The 15,861-nt window shown below is 37.5% G+C and overlaps 1 protein-coding gene across 1 annotated transcript in view; it reads left to right on the top strand.

Moving 5' to 3' along the window:
- Window positions 1-15,861, top strand: part of KCNH8 (potassium voltage-gated channel subfamily H member 8) — a gene marked incomplete at both ends in the record, with an annotated part of 278,772 nt that overhangs the window by 157,618 nt on the left and 105,293 nt on the right. Inside the window, 2 exons of the mRNA XM_079794504.1 lie at window positions 1,422-1,549; window positions 6,586-6,826. Of these exons, the coding sequence (XP_079650630.1) occupies window positions 1,422-1,549; window positions 6,586-6,826 (369 nt within the window). The remainder of the gene's footprint in view (window positions 1-1,421; window positions 1,550-6,585; window positions 6,827-15,861) is intronic.

Below are 15,861 nucleotides of genomic sequence, written 5' to 3'. Positions count from 1 at the left end.
TTTAAAAATAATTTTTGAGTGAAGACAGTTTCGTTATGCAGGACATAATGTCTAGACACCTCAAATAGATTGATAAATGGGACAACATAAAATTTTAAAGTGTTTATTTATACTGCATAAATTAAATCTAAACTCAGATAACAAAATGGGAACACTGGGCAGCATATGCAATATGACAAGAAAGTGGCAATTGGTACACAAAGAGCTCTTACAAATCAATAGAAAAATACCAACTTAACTTCAAGATTGGCAAAAAATATGAACAGACTTCATAAAAATAAATTCAAATAGACAATGAATATTTAAACGAAGGTTCACCCTCATTCATAATTTTGAAAATGCAAATTCAAACAATATGACGTTTTAAACTATCAAAATGTCAGGCAGCACTCATTTTATATTTCATAATTTAATGTACGTGTGGTAAAGCAGGCACATCCATTCACTCTGGCTTGGAATGTAAATTGCTAGAATGAAATTTGAAATACGTATATCAAAATTTAAAATGAACATACCCACTCCTAGTCATTTATTTGCTGACACACCAATGCAAAGATCTATGCAAAGTGTTTAAGAACTTTTATTGCAGGATTAGCTATATAGTTTTTTGGTGTGTTTTTAATACTGGATAAATCTAAAAGTGCATGATAAGGAAATAGTAAAATAAATAAGGTAAGTTATATACTTAACATGGTATATTCTTAGCTATTAAAAAATGTGAGAAGAGCCGAAACCGGTTTGGCTCAGTGGATAGAGCGTCAGCCTGCGGACTGAAAGGTCCCGGGTTCGATTCCGGTCAAGGGCACGTACGTGGGTTGCGGGCACATCCCCAGTGAGGGGCGTGCAGGAGGCAGCTGATCGATGTTTCTCTCTCATCGATGTTTCTAACTCTCTATCTCTCTCCCTTCCTCTCTGTAAAAAATCAATAAAATATATTTTTTTAAAAAAATGTGAGAAGAACTACAAAGTGCATTTTGGAATAGTTTACTAGTTATTATAATGTGAAAAAATAATATGTAAGATTTATTATAAACTTCCATTTATATAAAAATTATGTAAATGTAGATACAGGATATATATTAGATATTTTTAGGGGGGAAATAAAGAGAATCATATTGGGAGTAGAATTTTGGGTCTGAGTATGGAATAATAGGAAAAAAAGAGGTGAGAATTTTTTATTTAATATTTTAATAGTTTTCTGAAACTATTTTTTTAAAGTTCCTCTATGCTCATGTATGTTCTACTTTTATTTTAAAAACTAATACAATTATTATGCTCATTAAAATATATAAATTATAAAGGACTAAAATTTTAAATGTCAGTAGAAGCCTTGTGCTCTTGAAAGGGAGCTGTCTAAACTTGACATTCTTGAGATGAAATGATGCATTTATTGGTGCTTAATGAGTTTTATTTTCCCCTAGACAAAGCCAAAGGAAGATCAAGAGCAGGGACCCACTTCGACTCAGCCCGGAGACGGAGTCGAGCGGTCCTTTATCACATCTCTGGGCACCTGCAAAGAAGAGAAAAGAACAAATTGAAAATAAATAATGTAGGTGGATATGTGTGTACACTCTGAATGCTAGACTTTCCCCTGGTGGCAATGTTTGATTCCCTAAAGAAAGGCTCCATTTACTCTTTTATTGGCTTTCCTAGATTTTTTTCCACTTTGGCTTGTGCTTTCCTATAAAGAACAAACTGGAAAAGGTCAGTAGTCATGAGGCATTTCTGTAATAAAAGTGCTTAATCATTGTGTTATCACAGCAGAGAGATTAGAATATTGCGGTCAGTACAATAGGATACTAGGGGCGCTGTAAATGGGGAGACACTGGCTATATTTTCTGGACAGGATGATGCAGCAAGTCATATTACACATTCATAGTATGTTGGTTAAAATTTCTCAAATTAAATTTTAGTGGCATCTACTTTGCACTTTATCTAATTTCATGTACTGATTTTATCCAGGGGGACCATGAAAAAATCAAAATCATTACTCCTCTTTAAAAAATTACGTTTTATACAAAACACAGTTGGAAATTGCACACAGTAGAACATTGAATTTGAAATTACATGCCATACATTATTCAACTTTGTAAAAAGTTGCACTCTTAGTAAGTAACAGTTAGAGCTACTTTCTGAAACCTAGTGCTTATCTGTCAAAAGCCATGGCAAATAACTGTGCCTATAAAAGGTAATTCTACAGAGTTTTACATGACACATATCTGCCAGTATTTCACAATTGGCTCTTAGCACTAACAGACTTCACTGAGAATGCCAGAACTATGTCTGTTTAGTTGTAGATACTCAAAGATAATTTTTCAAACGATGACAATGTTCTTAATTTACACTGTGGAATCTCTAGGGCACACACTTTTGGGGTGTGTCTGACTAGGGGTGGCAGGTATAAATACTAAGGGTCTAACTTGCCAGTGACATTAGAAAAAGTCACATCAAACAACCAGAACTATCAATCTAAGATCCAGAAGTTCTGGGAGTTAGGGGCACAAGAGGATTCTCTGGCATCTTTCTTTGTACGGGGGAGCTCGAGACGACCTCATCTGACATACAAATGCTTTGATAAAACCGAGTCACCCATCAGACATACAAAATATCCACTTCTCTGAGTGTGACCAACAAAGAAGGATGCATTTGCCTAGTTGTGGAGGGAGACCAGACAGCGAAATGCTGCAAACCTGGTTCTGCTTCAGTGTGACTCCCTCTGGAAGCCAGAACAAGCTGTTGGGGTCCGTTTGTGCTCCAGGGCCATCGGCCATGCTGGCGCTGACCTGCCATGCACCACTGTTGAGAGTCAAACACTGTTTACCATATTTTGACTTATCTTAAAGATTGTCTGGGGATATATGTGCCTCAGTGTCACATGGATTTCCTGAGAGTCTAGGGATAGACTTGAAACAGGGCACCCAACTTGATCTGTGGATCCTACTCGGGTTCCTATTTACATCTCCCTTCAGTTACCAAGTCAGCCTTAGTGACAGTAAACAAGTTCTGGGGAGAAACAAAGGTAACCACATCTGGTTTGATTCTATTCAAGTCACCCAGCAAAGCACCTAAACAAATATTAGCCCGAGATTCGGCAATGCTGAAAGCTGACGCTGTCTTCTAGCTTTTCCCTGAGAATCATTTGAACATAGCAAGTAGTATTGAGCTTTAAAATGCATTTGCTGAACATGCTGTTTTCCCCTTTAGAGTCAACAAAGTACAGAACACTCCTTAAAAAACTCATTTTAAAAATCATAATTCCCACCACTTAGCTAATTAGCTAAATTGCCATTCATTTAAGAAGTACAGACATGATAGAACATAAAAATAATACACAGTAATTAAGGACGTCTAATCCACAAGGTGATTTAACAACTCAGGTAACTCTTACTTCTGGAAGCAAAGTATAGAATCAGGAATGGCCCTGTTCATTATCTCCTTTCAAGGAGAGCAGGGTAGGCTAGCTAAAAGAGTAGGAAGCGAGAGGGAAGAAGAGGAAAAAAGATCTGGCCAGTTTATTAGCTAAACAATCAATCTTTGGGAAATCTTCGGCTATGCACACACACACTCACACAAAAAGACTTCTTAATATTTGTGTAGCTCTCCATTTCCAAGTTCCTTTTACATACATCGTATTATTTGATTCTTACACTAAGCCAGTACCAGAGATGATGTTTATTAGTAACGTTTGAATGATGGAAAAGAACAACCTAGGGAGATCTCCAAAGTAGAGCAGTGGACGTGGGACCCAGCTGTGAATCCTCTGACTCAAAGGCCCTGTGCCTCTGGCCCTACCCTGCTGCCTCTCTGATGCAGTTCTGTGGACTAATAATACATGATCCAGCCACAGATAGAAGATCTCAGCAGGCCCTTAGCAAGGTTCCAAACACCTTTTAGTCACGGCTCTTACTCTGCCGGAAACATCTTGGAAAAGGTGTTTCATTTCTGCTCTCCTCGATTTGTTACTCCATGAAACAGCATTGGGATGATGCAAGTGTCTCCAGCATGAGCACCTTGGGAGCTTGAAAGGAGAGAGCTTTAAATGGTCGAGTATTACCAGCAGGGTACTACTAATCGTCATCAAAGGGTACACTCCGCCAGGATTACTCTGTGTAGTGACGGCAGAAACATTTTCTTCTCTGTCTGCTCATTCAGAAGTTAGTTTTAAAGAAATACTGGAAAAAATAGACTCGGAAACAGTTAGCTTAATTAGACGTTAGCCTTAACCATTGTGTTTCAGTAATTTATGGGGTACAGGTTAATTAGCTAAAACACCATTGGTACTAAAGAATAGGCTTCAAAATTAATAAACAATATTTGAGAATAGTTGGTTGTATTATTCTTTAGACAAACTCCATTATGTTTGAGGTTTACAAATAAGATCTTTTTCTCCCTACTTGCTAAAAGAATACTTTCCAATTATAAGAAATTTTCTTCCAAAAAGATTTTTGATTAAACTTAACAAATACAGTGGTGGATTTATTAAAAACGTAACAGAAGCACTATGTTTTTCACTCAGGTGATTGTGCCAAGATGTATACAGGATTTGAGTTTAAATCTAAACTCAAAGCTTAAATCTAACCTGAGATGTGTTAGATTGTCAGTATCTTTTAAAACCATTTTAACGAATACATTTTAAGTAGCCTATAGAAATGAAATCTTGTGATTTATTTTGTGATTTGTGGATATAACTAATACATTGCTGACCTTTTGCATCAGCATCACTTGTGATTCATATAATCAATATAATCCAAAGAAAATACTTTACTTCTTGGCTTTTCCTGACCCTCATTCCTAGGGTTGGCTTCTCCCACAAACAAGATAAATTTTTTCATTTCTGTAACACTATCGGAAAAGACTTACTTGGATAGAAATTGAGATAGTCCTTTATGGTTTATGGTGATGTCTGATTGTAGTAAATATTTTTAAAAGAATTCTAGTAGAAAGCTTCATGTCCTATTCTAAAGTAGATGCAGTGCTTCTCAACCTTCAGGAGAGTAATACGTATGGAGCCTAACTCTCTCCTCTGCACCAACCTAAGCTTTGAGAAGCCCAAGAGTTGTACTTCATTCTCCTCTTCTCAATTCTATGCCAAAATCTATCTTTGGAACCTGATCCTGGAAACTAGAGAATGAGATGAAGGAGAAAGGTCAAGTACCAATTATTCTCAATTTTAGACATATATTACTTATTAATTTTGAAGTGTATTCTTTAGTGCCAATGGTGTTTTAGTAGATGCAGTGGCAGATAGGCATCAAAAAACAACCTGAAAGTGATGAAGCAGTTTCTCGCCATGAAACCCTGACAATATGAGCTTCCTGTGTGGGTTAAGTAAGAATATTAACAGGATGTAAAAACATGTTTTAGGGTTGCCTACCAAGAGAAGATGCAAGATAAAGGGTGCCTTAATATTAAGGTAGTAGAAATATTTCATTGCTGATAGTTACCACTAAAGAGCTGAGTGTTCCGATCACTCTGAACCTTTCTTGAGTTCTCAAGCGTTTCAGGGATCCCTGAACAAAATACATTAATTGGTTCTTTCCTCAATGACGGAAATAAGAAAACACATTGTGACCCTGTAAGTAACATGTATTCCAGAACTTTTAACTGTTCTGTTCATTCAACTTCACTTTGACATTTCAGTTTCCATTACCAATCTTGTATTTCTCATTAATTGAGGTTAAAGCGAGGTCAACAAGTATCTGGTCATAGGCTTGTCAAACTTCCACACACGCTATTGTTGCACCTCCCTTTGTCTCATAGCAATAAGGAGAGCTGTTCATCAATTCTGACTGCTTTCAAAGTGAAGTGCTTTTGCAGCTGTGAAAACTCCAGCTATTCTTCCGCATTTAATCAGCTGCACGGTGAACATTGCCTTTCTCCTCCCATGATTTGAATAGTAACTCTAAAGTGATCATTTCTCCCTTTCCACCTTAACCAGAGCTAGCTAGTGTCAAAATGAATCCATATCAATCAAGGTTATGAAATCTGGGTTCCCAACTTGAAACTTCACCAAAAAAACACAATGCAAAAATGCAAGTAGTTAGCAGAACTGGGTTATATTTTGAAAGAAAGGTACACAGCTGTTTAAAATAGAATGTTGATCATATTATCTCTATCTAGAGGGGGAAATTGTATCTTTGTTATCATTAGGAGAATTTCAGGTCCAATATATTCTTTAGCTAATGACTATCACTTCAAATTATAATTATATGCAATGATCCCATGACAATAGGAATATAAGTGTATCTTTGTGTTTAAAATGTTATAGGATTATATTTACAAATGCGGAAGTTATAGGTGACATTTTAGGTAATGATCTTTTCATTTTTAATGAACAAAGTCTGGATTGCTCAGTTAACATGCATGACTAAACTCTGCATATTTCTATTACCTATAACAAAGATATCTGCTCAGTTTTAGTATATACCTCTCTACTTTTTGCATCACCAACTTTTAAAATCCACTTGTCAGATAGACTGACATCGTATGTGTAAATGATCCTCCTCACAGACATGTGTCTAAGGCTGTGTGATCCTGGTTTCTAATGTTGTATCTCCCTTCTCTTCTTTTTGTCTTTATCCACAGAATGTTTTTGTAGATAAACCAGCGTTTCCGGAGTATAAAGTTTCCGATGCAAAGAAGTCCAAATTCATACTTTTGCATTTTAGCACTTTTAAAGCCGGCTGGGACTGGCTTATTCTCTTGGCGACGTTTTATGTTGCCGTGACCGTACCTTACAACGTTTGCTTTATTGGCAACGACGACCTGTCCACGACTCGGAGCACAACAGTCAGCGACATTGCAGTGGAGATTCTTTTTATTATAGGTAAGAACCAGCGCCTGCTTTCCTAGGAGATTTGCATAGGGGAAGCAAGTGTGTTCCAGACTTTTCTGACACAAATTTGAACTAAGAACCATTTGCATGGGCATGGCTCGGCCTCTGATGCAAATTTTGGTGATGCACATATTTGAATGTCTGAAAATTACCTCTTCCTTCCAACTTTCACTCTATTCCTTTATTGCAAACCAATATGAACCCATGCTTTGTGCTTTCATCTTTATTTTGTCAAAAATGGGCTTAAAAAAAAAAAAAAGACTTCATGGCTGTTGTGTTTGTACTCACCCATCCATCATGATTTTAATTAACTGTGTCAGAGGTGGGGCTTGGCAAGAACTCATCAGTGGTGTTCTGATAATGGTCCAGTCCTGGGCATGGTTCTCCATGCCCTTCCATGTTCTCTCGGCACATTGATGGTGGTCGCAATAAGAGACCTGGTTGCAGAAGCAGAGGATTACACAAATCAGGAGGAGCAGTGAGTATCTGATTTTAACTAAAAAAGGCCGCCAGGGATGTTTGCTAAGAGTATTTATGTCTAGAATATTGGGAATGTCAGGTGAAGCTGCATCTCTTCACTCTTATAAGCCTTTTCCTACATTCTATGCCTTAAATCTTTGTCTTGTTTAGACCAAAGCCTAGCTCTTGCTTGCTCATTCTTAGGCAAATTCTAGATCTCTGCTATGGCTTGGACTAACTCCCTGTGGAGTTCCCTGTACCTTTAATTCATTCCTATGGAGTTCTTGGCCTTCATTAGCAACCTTATACTACTTCTCTACCTCATCATGGTGATAGAGGGCAATGTCCTTATTGTAAATATAAGAGAATGTTTGGAAATATTTTCAGACAGTTTGTGAACAAAGAGATGAGAAATGGATTTTAAAGTTCAAAGGAAAGGAAATGAGGCAGATCAAAACCTTGTTTCAATAGTGGTGGTACTCTCCATGGAGCTGGTAAAGCTTTGGGAGAGGGGGTCTTCCAACGGAATGAGCGTGTTTGTTCTGGATGAGTTTGTATGACCTATGTGTGGCTTTGGTGTCACTATTAGCATTGCATCTGCTGGACATGCCCCTCAGGGCTATCTTAGTACCCCTGCCCCACCCCCAAAAACGTTGGCTGTGGTATGTTTAGGCCACTAGATGGCACTGTTGTCTAGTTGGGTAGCTTGGGAAGGCTACAGATCCAAGGAAACTTTAATTTTTTTAACTTAACCTATGCATTATTGGAAAGGTGTAATGGTAAAGGGATATTAAATCACTATTAAATGGCAAATAACAACATTCTAGTTTGTAAAGGAATTTAAAATGGAAATTGTAATCATATTGGTTGTGTTCATGTACCAATCCATTGTGGTTTTAGACTCTTTTATTTGCTAACTTTTAATCTCTTTTTCCACCCAAGACATATACACAAATGAGCACTCTAAATGTCCTGGTCAAAGTACTCAAGAACTTGAGAGGTCATTTAACATGTATAAGCTTGAGAATATCCTTAACAAATATTTTATATAATTATTATTACTATTATATAACCTTGCTTATAGAAACAAGGTTACATCCTGAACTTGCTTTTCCACTATTTCTGGTTCTTAGATATTTGAAATTCCAAGGGCTTAGAAGCCATTTCTGCTCATTGGCAGATGATGACATGTTTATACTCAGAATTGACACTTTTGAGAAATATATGTTATTTTATTTGTTTTGGGTTGATTTCCTCTGTTAAAGCAATAGAGTCTGGCTTGCCCCCATAGTTGCCTCTAAATCTTCTGTGTTCTTTCTTTATGCCATTTCAACTGTGTTTCAGGGAGCAAGATGTTGCTCTAGGAAGACAATACAGTAGTCTCTCCTTATCTGCAGTTTCTCTTCCCATGGTTTCAGCTATCTGTGGTCAACCACAGTCTAAAAATATTAAATGGAAAATTACAGAAATAAACAATTTATACGTTTTAAATATAGTGCCATTCTGAGTAGCATGATGAAATCTTGCACCATCCTGCGCCACTCTGGACGTGAATCATCCCTTTGTCCTTCATTTCCAGGATGTGTACACACCTGCCCGTTAGTCACTTGGTAGCCATCTTGGTTGTCAGATGGACTGTCTGTCATGGTATCTCAGGGCTTGTGTTCAAGTTGGGAGGTAATATATCTCTTTTGGAGAGTCACAATGAACTTTATAGCATTATAAATCCTCTGAGAAATCCAGTGGTCAAGAAATCTGTTTAACTGTGATTAATATAGCACCTTCTATAGCTTTTTTTACCTCAGAACTCGCTTCTTCCCAGACTACTTGGTAACACTCTTTTGGGAAAACTGAGTTTAAAACATTCTTCCCTGATAGATTCACTATAAAGAGGTATCTGAATATAATTATGCTAGTCAAAATATAAATATGAATCATGAGTTTGAATCTCTATTCTCTTCCCCTTAAAATGAATTTTTTGTAAGCTATATTCTTTTTTTAAATATATTTTTTATTGATTTCAGAGAGGAAAGGAGAGGGAGAGAGAGAAACATCGAGCCCACAACCCAGGCATGTGCCCTTGACTGGAATCGAACCCAGAACCCTTCAGACCGTAGATGGACACGCTATTCACTCAGCCAAACCAGCTTAGGGCCATCTTAGTTCTTTAGAATCAACAGGATACAAGGGTTTGGCTTTAAGTTACAAAATAGTTATAAAATTACTTTTAGTTTGAAAACCATTCTACATAACTTAGCTGTTGATTCAAAGCCTTAGGGAAACTTAAAATGAGAAGTGAACTACCAGTGATTTATAGAACCTAATCGTTCTTACTTTACAGGTGGGAAACTGAGCCCTAGCAATATGCCCAAGGCCCCATAGCTAACTGATGGCAGATTCAGGTCTCCTAGCTGTTGGAAAAGGTTTCGTAAGAGTTTATAATCAATATGATTCCATTTTCTGAAAAATTCCACTCAACTTAATTTCTTTTATTGAAAGCAATGAGGCAGAAAATGAGAGAAAGAGGTGCCAACTTCTCTTTCTTCCATGAATGCAGAAATTAATAGCTTGAATCTCTGAAATCTTGGTACTTAAAACTGTAGTATACCCATAGATCCAACAATCACTTCCCCCATTTCCTTGTTAAAAACCCAAAGAACCCAGTTTTGTGCAGGCAGTAGTATGCCCAGACAGACACAGAGACTGAATTATGAGTATTCTAAGCGAGTGGTAATTCCCTTCCCTTTAGCCAATTTCAGGAGTAGGGGTAAAGGTGTGGCCAATTCTGTCCAATAAGATATAAAAAGATCATTTCTGAGGGCTTCTTGGAAATAATTTTTCCCCTGATCAAAGAGAAGCATGTGAGGGGAAAATATTTGTGTTCCTACTTCTTCTTTTCCCCCTGGGGTTTGATATGATGGGAGGATATAAAGTGTGTAACTCCTGCAGCCATCCTTAATCAATCAGGAGAGGCACAGGAAAAAAGATGTGGATGGCAAAGCAGAAAGTTGAGATATTGCACCTCTGGACTCCTCGCCAGATGATGTAATAATGTTCTTATTATTGGAGCCAGTTAATTAGATATTCTGTTACTGATTAATATGTCATTCTAAAAATACCAAAACAAATAAGAAAAATTCTCTAGCATCTTGACCCCTTGCACTGAGTCATTTCAGAAATTCTACGATACGTCCTTTCAAAGGAACAGGATACTCTTTCTTCTGTCTTATCATTCCACTCTGAGATAGGCTATCTGGGAAGTGGTCTGTACATTCTTTGTATCTGAGGTTATTACCACCATGGCTTCATAGGCTACACCATAAAACTATAACTCTGATTGACTTGGTCTCTCTGAGAGCCCCTCAGAAAGTAAAGGTCAAAGGAAAGTAGATGTGCAATTCTACTTCCTCTTTGCTACATTCACCTTAGTCACAAAAGGGCAGTTGAAAGTCATGTGAGATAAAGGGCAATTATACATTGTGTGGACCATCCTGTCTAGGACTGAACATTTAGCATCCTTACCCACTACTCGCCAGCAATGCTCCCCAACTATTATGACAATCCCAAAGGAATTTTTTCCCAATATTATATTTTTAAGATTATACTCTGTTGATCTAGGTAGTTCTAGGTCACTGGTTCTGAGTATCATAATAGAAAACATTCCAGAAGCTTGTGGGTTTGACTTTAATTCGTTAATCAGCACTACCATCATTTAGTGTTTCTTTAGTGCTTTTAGGTCACAATTTATAAGTGATTTTACCCCAACTAAGGAACAGAATTCTTATAAATGCAGTACTTCTTTTTTCTTAATACATTTTTATTGATTTCAGAGAGGAAGGGAGAGGAAGAGGTAGAAACATCAATGATGAGAGAGAATCATTGATTGGCTGCCTCCTGCACACCCCCTACTGGGGATAAGCCCACAATCCGGGCATGTGCCCTTGACCAAAATCGAACCTGGGACCCTTCAGTCTGCAGGTGGACGCTTTACCCACTGAGCAAAACCAGCTAGGGCTGAATGCATTATATCTTATGAGCATATGTCTAAATTTTTGTCATTTCTGATTATTTTATTCCTTTCTCCTTTTGTCTGCAATACTTTATTAACCAATGCTTTTTATCCATTTATATGTCAACAAATTTTGCTATTTCAGAGTTTATTTCTTCTCATTTCATTTTTAATGTAACCTTGTGACATAATCATGGCAGGTATATCTATTCATACTTAGGAGGGAAAGGGGGAAAAACAGAAAGCTATTAATTTATCCACGATCTAGCTAACTACTGACCAAGCTAGGACTACAGCCCTAAACCTATTTGTAAAATGGGCAAAATAGTATCAATCTTGTGAGGATTTAATAAAGTAATTTTATTTTAAAAAAATAATCTCACTCACTGTTTAATCAGTGACAATGAGTATTGTCAATAAAGTTACCAAGCCCGTATCTCTTCGGTTTTAATATCCACTATTTTCAGAAAATCAGCCCTCTTTAATTCATACTGAAAATCCAACTTGAACACAAGCCCTGAGATACCACGACAGTCCATCTGATAACCAAGAACATTCCAATTCCCTCAGCTTTCAGGAACACAAGTGTCTGGAGACTCATTTACCACTTAAAGGATCTAAGGCTTTTACAGCTACTTCTACAGACTTGCCTCGGCATTCTTTTAGAAAAGCCCAAAGTAGATCTTACATCTACTCTAGTCCTACGTTCTTTATTTGCAGCACTTTGTGATCTGGTGTGCATTAAATGATCCCAAATAACATTCTAAGCAATTATTCCATTGTCTTCTCCCATCCAGTCTTCCATCACCACTTCTAGGAACAAGGAAATAAGCTGATCTGCATTTCAACTCCTCCCCTTTTTTCTTCCCAGCTCTGATGAGGCCTAAAAGGCACAAGCTGGGCTTCCAGTAACAGTCTAGAAGGAATTCATTACCTAAAGTTTTAATCACCAGCTTCAGAGTAACTGGGACTTGTCTCTAGTCAACAACTTCATAATTTTCCTGAATCTGTGTTCAATTTCTAATAGGTTTTTTTTTAAAATACATGTTTGTATTATAAAGCTTTCCCCATATCCCGTATAAATATGCCTTTTCCCACTTAACATAGAACTGAGAAATACTGTTCTTATACTATTCAACTCCAGTTTAAAAACTCTCCAATAGAAATCCAAGGTTCAAAAGAAATTCTTTCATTCTTTCAGCATTCTTTTTTTCTTTTAATATTTTTATTGATTTCAGAGAGGAAGGGGAGAGGGGGCGAGAGATAGAAACATCAATGATGAGAGAGACTCATCGATTGGCTGCCTCCTGCACGCCCCGACTGGGGATCAAGCCCGCAACCCAGGCATGTGCCCTGACTGGGAATCGAACCCAGGACCTCTTGGTCCATGGGACGACATCAATCCACTGAGCCACCACAGCCGGGCCTTTCAACATTCTTGAGTGTCTTTTTCTGTTAGGGTAAAATATATAAATCTTACTGGAATGTGAAAGAGTATAGACATTTTATTATACAAGAAAACCTGAACTCCTAGTCATTTTCCTGAGATGTGCAAACCAAGACATGTCCTTTCCCCCCTTAGATAAATGACTCAAATTAAATATAAAAACTTGGATACTGGAAAGAAAGACTTCTAACAAGAAATAGGGTTGAAATTTCATGATGATGAGGGACTTAAAATAAATTTTACTGCTGCATGGTTTGAGCATTCTAGTATTCCTGGACTACATATTTAGAAGCGTTGATTGGTTAGCATTCATTTATCTCTTAGTGTTTGAGTCCCTCCCTCCCTCCCTTTCTTTCTCATTCTCACCCATTTTTTTTCCCTAACTCTCATAATCACAGTCTCCCTCCTACTCTTCCTCTGCTGTTCAAACATAGGATAGTAATGAAAGTCCACACGTAACACCCCATATCTGCACATCTGCACTCCCACTAAGAGTAATTCATAGCCATACTTCAGATTTGACCTTTGTCTCATGTGCCATTTTTCACCCAAGTATGAGAACATTCCCAGTGCCCACACTCCCAGTAAATACAACTGGAGTCTCAAATAAATGGAATGTATTGCACTGAGCGTTAACCATTCACTAGAAATGAATCACTGCCCACTTGGCTATTTACCAGCTATTGTCTGCTAAAGAAGTCTAAGCCTGAGGACAAGAACAAACAGACAAAAAACAGAAAATTACCTTGCCACTTCAGATTTCCAGAGAAGTGGCACATACCCAGTGTCTTAAGAGTGAAAAGATTTTGTATGTCAGAGTGCCTTGAGGGGGAAAACAGTGCATTGTAAAGTAAGGTACTATTTCATTATTGCTATTAAGAGCTCCTATATAAGTTGGCTTAAAAGTACCTACATAAGCCCTTGAGCAAAGACTGGAATTGCATTTATTTTACAAATATACTATCAGTTTAATTATTGTTTCTTTAGGCTTTTCAGAATTTCTCCTGGGAAGATGAAATGCTATGATAAATGAGCTATTGAATGGATACCCAGGATATCTGACCACTGTGTTTTTCTTAACCATGTGAAACTGCAGAGCAGAGTTTTCATTTCATTGGTTCAAAATTTGCAATTAATAGTTTCCTTACACTAGAATAATCCTAATATATAAAAAGCCAGGGGCCGTCATGACTGAAACAACTGGACAGATGACTGAACAGCAGGCTTCATGGGGCAACCAGGCTGGCGCGGGGGGGGGGGGGGGGGGCAGTTGGTGATGACCAGGCCAGCAGGGGGGCAGTTGGGGGTGACCAGGCCAGAGGGGCGACCAGGCCAGTGGGGTGGGGGGCAGTGAGGGGCAATCAGGCAGGTGAGCAGTTAGGAGCCAGTGGTCCTGGATTGTGAGAGGGATGTCCAACTGCCAGTTTAGGCCTGATATCTGGGATCGGACCTAAACCATCAGTCGGACATCCCCTGAAGGTTCCTGGACTGGAGAGGGTGTAGGCTGGGCTGAGGGGACCCCCCCCCCCAGTGCATGAATTTCATGCACCAGGCCTCTAGTGGGTTTGTTTGATTAGAAAAAGTACTTTATTGGCCATCATTTCCTATTAGACAAACAAGTAGATTTTTAGAAATATTTCCACTATTCTTTGCAATGAACAAAAATCACTAAATGGCAATGTTCTACCAAACCAACAAATTACATTCTCCAAGCATTTTCTTTTGATTAGTTTAATTTCTCCTCTGTGAATATACCGTGCTAATTACATAAGGTTTAAAATAGAAATAGTGGAGAGAAACAAATGGCCTTCAGCAACATCCATTCCAACACAACTACTGCCTCCATGTGAAATTTTTCTGGTATTGTTTCCTCTATTTCTCTTCATTTGGTTGTGATCACAGTCTGTGCAAATTAGGTGCCTCTGTGTTTTATAAATATTTATAGACATTTAATATTTGCATAACATCCCATCATGTAAAGGAGCTTTTCTGTTTAGTTAACCAGGTCTTAATTGTTACATATTTCAGGTGATCTATCTTGCCACTTACATTAAAAAATAATGAGGAATACCTCTGTGAAAAATATATTTATTCACTGACAGAGCAAATATATATTGAATGCCCATTGTTTGCTATGCACTGTCTTAGATGTTAGAAATAGAACAGTGAAACAAATAGAGACACTTGCCCTCAAAGGTTTTATATCCCAGTAGGAGATAAACAGGAAACAAAACAAATAAGAAAATATATAGCGTGTTAGATAGTGGTGAGTTGCACGGAGAAGTAAAGCAGAGAAGGGAAAAGGATTAGCTGCAATGGGAAGCTAATGGTGAACATGACATGTAGATAAAAATGGAGGGGAAGCAAGAGGACAAGCAACTACATGAACTACATGTCTTGATGAAGAACATTCCAGAGAAAGGGAACATCAAATGCAAAAGACTCTACTTTGACATTTCGAATTATTTAAGGAGTGGAATTACTGGGCCAAAAATATTAAGAGATACAGCTTATAACATTTTCAGAATGTTATTTTTTTAATCACATTATCCCTAGAGCATTTATTTGTCAAAGTTCTGGTTGAAAAGCAATTTGTTCCTGCTAATATTCTTTTTTTATAGTAATGGCTATTGTGAGAAGTTCTAGGTACATGTTGCTTTCTGAATTTCTTTAATGCTACAAAGCATTTCATTTAACGGAATGAATATATCAGATAAAATAATGTTATCAATATTATACTACTGTGATTAACTACTATTTTCCCCTTTAGAAGATTAGATATACATAGAAAATGAGTTGTATTTGCCTGACAAACAAAACAGTTATTTCACAATGTACCTGAACTCACTATGTTTAAATATGAAACATTTGTGAGATGACAAATTTGGTGGAAAATTGTCTTCGCTGCCCTGAGACTTACATATTACTGTAAATAGACTACAGGAAGTAGCACGTACTCATAAAATATGAAACAGTAGTGCTTGTTTTGTACAAGACAAGGAAATTAAGAATGGGATATTACTAAATTTAGAAACCCAGAGGAAAATTATGAGTTCTTGATTTAGAAACATATTGCACAGTAATGAGGTGGGGTTTTTTTTTCCATTTTCC

Source organism: Cnephaeus nilssonii (assembly GCF_951640355.1).
Source record: "Cnephaeus nilssonii genome assembly, chromosome: 17".
Taxonomy (NCBI): Eukaryota; Metazoa; Chordata; class Mammalia; order Chiroptera; family Vespertilionidae; genus Cnephaeus; species Cnephaeus nilssonii.
The sequence above is the reverse complement of the archived record's forward strand: the minus strand, read 5'-3'. Positions and strand labels throughout refer to the sequence as shown.